The sequence below is a fragment of the Pholis gunnellus genome (assembly GCF_910591455.1).
Source record: "Pholis gunnellus genome assembly, chromosome: 18".
Taxonomy (NCBI): Eukaryota; Metazoa; Chordata; class Actinopteri; order Perciformes; family Pholidae; genus Pholis; species Pholis gunnellus.
Window position 1 is genome coordinate 20,279,556 of NC_136545.1, and position 7,231 is coordinate 20,286,786.

General features: G+C 48.2%; 1 protein-coding gene across 1 annotated transcript in view; it reads left to right on the forward strand.

The window, feature by feature from the left end:
• Positions 1-1,534: 1,534 nt before the first annotated feature.
• LOC306710419 (metal transporter CNNM4) overlaps positions 1,535-7,231 on the forward strand; it is a gene marked incomplete at both ends in the record, with an annotated part of 11,918 nt that continues 6,221 nt past the window's right edge. The window contains 4 exons of the mRNA XM_079178949.1: positions 1,535-3,059; positions 5,645-5,788; positions 6,105-6,239; positions 6,364-6,533. Of these exons, the coding sequence (XP_079035075.1) occupies positions 1,535-3,059; positions 5,645-5,788; positions 6,105-6,239; positions 6,364-6,533 (1,974 nt within the window). The remainder of the gene's footprint in view (positions 3,060-5,644; positions 5,789-6,104; positions 6,240-6,363; positions 6,534-7,231) is intronic.

The window sequence follows — 7,231 nt, forward strand, 5'->3', positions numbered from 1 at the left end:
ATCAATGAGATGAAGATTTACTCACAATTCAGGACGATAATGACGATAAATATTATTTTTAGAACTTGTTTCAGCATTTCAAACGTTAACTGAGTGAACTCGTCATTTAATGACTGAAGCTTTACGGTGTTTGTACTTTAAGAAGACGTTCGAGTGTTTCGTCTCTTTTTAAGTATTTTGTGTTTGAAGGAAGAAGAACGTCGTCACTGAAGAGACGAACGGAGCAAAGTTACGTTGGTCCAGCAGGTTTCTGTCACAATTCATAACTGTTTAAATCTGTTGTTAGATTGTGTAATGTGTTGAAATGAAGGATGTTTTTATGCTAAATCTAAATATTGAAAGAAATAACTTGAAGTCGTTACGATGACGGGATTTACAAAATATATTTTTTAATTTATGAAGAATCTTCTGTTAAGTTTAATTTGTGTATTTCTTGTAATAAAAGCAGAAATTGTGTACTGAACAGAAACTGTTGATATTTACATATATAGTATTCACTAATCAGTGAAGATGAGTGGTTGTGTAACATTTATATAATTCCTAAATAAACACAAATAAATAATAGTTTAACAGTAATTTCACACCAGAATCACTTGAAGTGTTTGACCACCAGGTGGCAGTGAGAGAGGAAACGTTGTTACATAACGTCACTAAATATAAATAATAAAGATGGTGAAGAATTATTAAAACATGAGTTTAATGCAGTGATTTAAAGTCCAAATACTTAAAAAGGTAAAAGGTCTATTTGAGCGACACTCTTTTAATTAAAAGAACCAGTAAGACGTTATTAGTAGTATTAGTATTCTATTATCATAATAAGACTTTTATTCATTATATAAAATAATATCTGTCATATAATAACATTTGCATTGTTGCTATTGTAAAGTCCCAGCTGTGCAACCCTAATTTAATTGAAAATAACATTAATTATTATTTATTATTAATATATTTTTATGAAGTCCCAGCTGAGACCCTATTTGAGTTAAAGGTCACACGCATTCTAACGGCGGTTATTATTTAATATATTATTATCATTATTAGTGTTGTTGTACAGACAGATGAAGTGATGAACAGGCCTGGCTCTGTGCCAGAGGGGTGCAGGATGGTGCAGGATGGGGGGTGGAGGGTGGGGGGGGTGATGGGGGTGCACAGCTGCCATGTGCCGTTCCGTTACATAACAGCAGCTCCGGATACAATTGGAGGATGAGACCTCTGGCCGCAGCAGCAGCATCTCCATCCGCGGTGTGCCGCATTGCCCCGAGACACATTAACGGGGGGGGGGGGGGGGGGGGTGACGCAGGGTGCATCATGCATAATGTGGGGATGTTTACCTGCTGCAGAAATAAACAGATCAGCAAAGATGAAGAGTGAGAGAGGAGGAGGAGGAGGAGGAGGAGGAGGAGAGTTTGTTTATTAGCTCTACCTGTCGCTGTCCGGTAGGCGGTGATAACGTGTGTGTGTGTGTGTGTGTGTGTGTGTGAGTGAGTGACGGGCCGGCGGGGGGGGGGGGGCGGAGCCGCTCGGACATGAGTAAATGACGTCAGCCCCCGGGTCGCCGAGCAGTGAAACAAACATGGCGACAGAGTGGAGCGGGCAGCAGGGTTACATTCTCGCCGTCATTATCTTCCTGTGGAGCGCGGTCGGCGGACGCACGGAGACGGCGGCGGCCGCTGCAGCGGCGTCCGGCGGCAGGAGCGGCGGCAGCGGAGGCGGCGGACAGGTGCTCGGCATGCGGCTGGAGAGGAGCGACAAGCCGTCCGGCACCAATGACGACGGTGTCATCCAGGTGACCGAGGAGAGCACCGTGCAGCTCCGGTTTTACGGGGTGCAGCTCCACTCGGGCGCCTGGACGCAGATCCGCTTCACGGAGCTCACGGACGGCGGCGAGGAGGAGGAGGAAGAGGAGGAGGAGGAGGAGGCGGTGGCGGTGGCGGCTGCGAGGGGCGGCAGCGGCATGATGGAGGAACCGGACAGGACCTGCGCCGACTTCACGAAGGACATCAGCGTCGGGACCTTCATGAACGTGAGCGGCCGAGGCACGTCCGGTGTGCTCACCGTGCGCGTTAAGCCGCTCCGCAAGAGCGAGCCGCAGAAGGAGTACGCCCTGTGCACGCGCCACGCCGACGGGAGCAGGTGGGTGCAGCTGGGCGACAGCGACGGCCGGCTGCTGGTGCTGGAGGAGAAGAAGTCCATGCTGCCCATGTGGCTGCAGCTCATCGTCATCTGCTGCCTGCTGGTGCTCTCCGGCATGTTCAGCGGGCTGAACCTGGGCCTGATGGCTCTGGACCCGATGGAGCTGCGCATCGTGCAGAGCTGCGGCACCGACAAGGAGCGGAGTGACGCCCGGAAGATCGAGCCCATCCGCAGCAAAGGGAACTACCTCCTCTGCTCCTTGTTGCTGGGGAACGTCCTGGTGAACACCACCCTCACCATCCTCCTGGACGACCTGATCGGGTCCGGTCTGGGCGCCGTGGTGGCCTCCACCATCGGCATCGTGATCTTCGGGGAGATCGTGCCCCAGGCGCTCTGCTCGCGCCACGGCCTGGCGGTGGGCGCCAACACCATCATGGTGACCAAGTTCTTCATGTTCCTCACCTTCCCGGTGTCCTTCCCCGTCAGCAAGCTGCTGGACGTGCTGCTGGGCCAGGAGATCGGCACCGTGTACAACCGGGAGAAGCTGGTGGAGATGCTGAAGGTGACGGAGCCCTACAACGACCTGGTGAAGGAGGAGATGAACATGATCCAGGGCGCCCTGGAGCTCCGCACCAAGACCGTGGAGGACGTCATGACGCCGGTGGGCGACTGCTTCATGATCCAGGCGGACGCCGTGCTGGACTTCAACACCATGTCGGTGATCATGGAGAGCGGCTACACGAGGATCCCCGTGTACGACGACGAGCGCTCCAACATCGTGGACATCCTGTACGTCAAGGACCTGGCCTTCGTGGACCCGGACGACTGCACCACCCTGAAGACCATCACCAAGTTCTACAACCACCCGGTGCACTTTGTGTTCCACGACACCAAGCTGGACGCCATGCTGGAGGAGTTCAAGAAAGGTGTGTGTGTGTGCGTGTGCGTGTGTGTGTGTGTGTGTGTGTGTGTGAGTGTGTGTGTGTGAACCAGCTCCTCTCTGGTTTTCGTGTGTTTTGAACCTGCAGCCATCTTTGCATCCACACAAACAGCTTCCTGTCCAATCAGAGTCCGCGCGTATCGATCCGATCTATTGACGACTGGAACATCAGCCTCCATGTTCAACACAACATGTGACGCAACGATGACACAGTTTCATCCCATCGTGGTCCTGATGAGACAGGAAGCTGTCCTTCATCGTCACCTTCATCACCCTCACCTCTCTGTTTAAAACGTCTGTGAGTAGTTTTACTCGACACAAGTATACGAATATGTATTGTGTCTTTACAAACTAATACTTTATTTTATACTTCTACAGCTCAGGTACATATTGTACTTTTTACTCCACTACATAATTTTTCATTCGTTGTCCAACTAAAGTTCAGCATCACGAGTCGTTTTCTACTCGTTACATGAAAACAGTCTTTTCAAAATAAACTTCCATCTTCACAGAAATCCACTGAGTTAGTTTTAACGGTCTTCTGGCTCAGAGGCCATGTTTTGCATATTAACCTGCTCGCTAGCTCGCTAAACCGTTAGCCTCTGTGAGAGCTGGTGTCCATGTTGACGCTACCAAGCAGTACTTTAAACACACAACAATGTGTGTGTATGTACTGTGTGTGTCTGTGTGTGGAATTTCAAAGGCAAAGGACAAACATCAGGCCGGTGGGTTAATCAACATTTTCCTCAGAAATATTATAAAATGACAAAGTAAAAACTTTCATACGACTAAAATAACAATAAACTCAATAAATAAACTAAAGGACTACCCATCCCCAGCTGCAGGCAGCAATAGTTCACATCACGACGTGTGAAGTTCTGCATGTTCATGTTGGGCCGGTGCGTCACGGCCCGGGTGGTGCTGCTGCATCGATTGGCTGCTCGGCTTCGTCTGTTTATCCTCCGTCGGCGCTGCAGCAGCTAATCAGTGGAAGCCGCTGCTGATGGGATCAAACTGTGCACGTTCAGGCGCACCGGATTAGTGCGGGAAATCTCAGCGCTGATATCCACACCTCGGGAAAAACAAAGCCGGGCGGGCGTGGCAAACAATGAAGCAGCGGCTCAGCTGGTGATGATGATGATGATGATGATGATGATGATGATGATGATGATGATGAAGCTGTTTCAAGATGTCAGATGTTTTCTGTAAACACGACACGTTAAACTTTATTGTTCTATCAGGTTTAAGATGTTTTTCTGTATTTTAATGGGACTATTAGTGGCTATTTATAGCGCTTTTGTTATCATTAATTCATCACAGATCAGATAATCTATGATTATTATTAACATCTAGAGCCTGAATCCAGACAGTCGACGGTGTTGATGGTGTAAATGTTTCAGAGTCGCACGTTTACATCTGATCTGTGTGAGACGAACGCTTCAGTTTTATTATTTATATTAATCCTATCCTCTATAAAATGTATGAAATGTGAGAACGCCTTCTGTGTCTTCTCAAACACCGACGTGACGTCTTAAAATGTCTCGTTTCAGTCCGACCAACAGTCTGAAACCCCAAAAACATTCAGTTTAATCACATTTATGAGGAAGAAACTCACTGTAGAGGCTGGACGATTTGGCATTTTGGTTTGAACAATGACAATTAATTTATGAAAATTAATTTTGCTTTAACTTGACGTGAAGTCACTGATGTGACCTCTGATCTTCCTGTGATGATGATGATGATGATGATGATGATGATGAACACCAGCAGGCCTGGTTGTGAGACGCTTCCTCCGCTCTGATTGGTTGAATCACCTTCGCTGCTCAAGAAAGACTTTGTTTACAAACAACAACAATGAAGCAGTGCGGATTCTTTTGATGGGACGTCACGTGTTAAAGCTGCATTCTCTCTAGTGTCCACCAGGGGGCGACTCCTCTGGTTGTATAGAAGTCTATGAGAAAATGACTCTACTTCTCTCTTGATTTATTACCTCAGTAAACATTGTAAACATGAGTTCATGGTCTCAATCTCTAGTTTCAAGTCTTCTTCAATACAGCATGATGTTCATTTAGTAAATGATGGTCCATTTAGAGTCAAACAGACCATAAAGCAGGGGATGCTTTAGGGGCGGGGCTACACTGTGATTGACAGGTCTCTACCAGAGACGTGTACGCTGCTGCTCTTGTGTTCCCGTCCTCCTGTTCACAGCCTTTACTGGTTAGTTAGTGAACATGAGTCTGTTTTTAATGAGGAGAGGATTAATCCGCTCTCTCTCCTCTTTATCTCTGCTTTGGCAGGTCCTCCAGCTCTTTTCTCTGCAAAGCTCTTAGTCCAGTCTGGAGCTAAATTAAAGCGCCAGTCTGTCCTCGTGGGACGAAATCCACCAACAGATCGAACAGCAGCCTCCGAAATACAAAGAGAAACAACAACACGAGTCATTGAGCTGAATGTGTTTGAAGGCTTTAAAGCCCCAACTTCTCCTCTGAATGTAAAACCGTCCATACATCCTGTTAGTAACTGGTGATCTCTCTCTCTCTCTCTCTCTCTCTCTCCCTCTCTCTCTCTCTGCAGGTAAATCCCACCTGGCCATCGTCCAGAAGGTGAACAACGAGGGGGAGGGGGATCCGTTCTACGAGGTGCTGGGATTGGTCACTTTAGAGGACGTCATCGAGGAGATCATCAAGTCAGAGATCCTGGATGAGTCCGACCTTTACAGTGAGTCAGCAGATGCAGACGTCACACACACACACACACACACACACACACACACACACACACACACACACTTGACAGTAAACACTCCTGACATCATGCAAAAAGGAAAGCTGGAGTTTTCTTTCATCTGCGTTTCTGCACAGTTTGCACCATTTGTATATTTATATATATATATATATACAAATACACAGTGGCAGTAAAAGTACTAATTCTACAGTGTATCTATGTACATATGTCTCTATATTTATTCGATGTTTTCGCTTCGTTTCTTCGTGTCGATGACGACTCGTTTCTAAAGTTAACGTCTCTCTTGCAGCCGACAACAGGAACAGGAAGAAGGTCGACCCCAACAAGAACAAACCCGACTTCTCGGCCTTCAAGCAGGACGGAGACAGCAAAGTGAAGATCTCTCCTCAGCTCATGCTGGCGGCGCATCGCTTCCTGGCCACAGGTGAGCTGTGAGGTCACGTGACCTCGGTCCAGACGCTGATAGTTTCTCCTCTGACAGAGTAAAACAATCTGCTTTATAACATACACACCTGTCCCCCCCCCCCCCCCCTCGGTGTCCCCCCCAGAGGTGAGTCTGTTCAGCCCGTTCCAGATCAAAGAGAAGGTCTTGTTGAGGGTCCTCAGACATCCGGACGTCATCCAGGAACTCAAGTTCAACGACAGCGACAAACGCTCAGCGCAGCACTTCCTGTACCAGAGAGGGAAGGCTGTCGACTACTTCATCCTCGTGCTGCAGGTACACACACACACACACACACACACACACACACACACAGGTACACACACACACACACACACACACACACACACAGGTACACACACACACACACAGGTACACACACACACACACACAGGTACACACACAGTTACACACACACACACACACACACACACAGGTACACACACACACACACACACACACACACACACACACACACAGGTACACACACACACACAGGTACACACACACACACACAGGTACACACACAGGTACACACACACACACACAGGTACACACACACACACACACACACACACACACACAGGTACACACACACACACACAGGTACACACACACACACACACAGGTACACACACAGGTACACACACACACACACACACACACACACACACGGGTACACACACACACACACACACAGGTACACACACACACACACAGGTACACACACACAGGTACACAGGTACACACACACAGGTACACACACACACACACACACACACACACAGGTACACACAGGTACACACAAACACATACACGCACATACACACATGCTCGCACACACACGTGTACACACAGGTACACACACACACAGGTACACACACACACACACACAGGTACATACAGACACACACACACACACGGGTACATACAGACACACACACACACAGGTACATACAGACACACACACACAC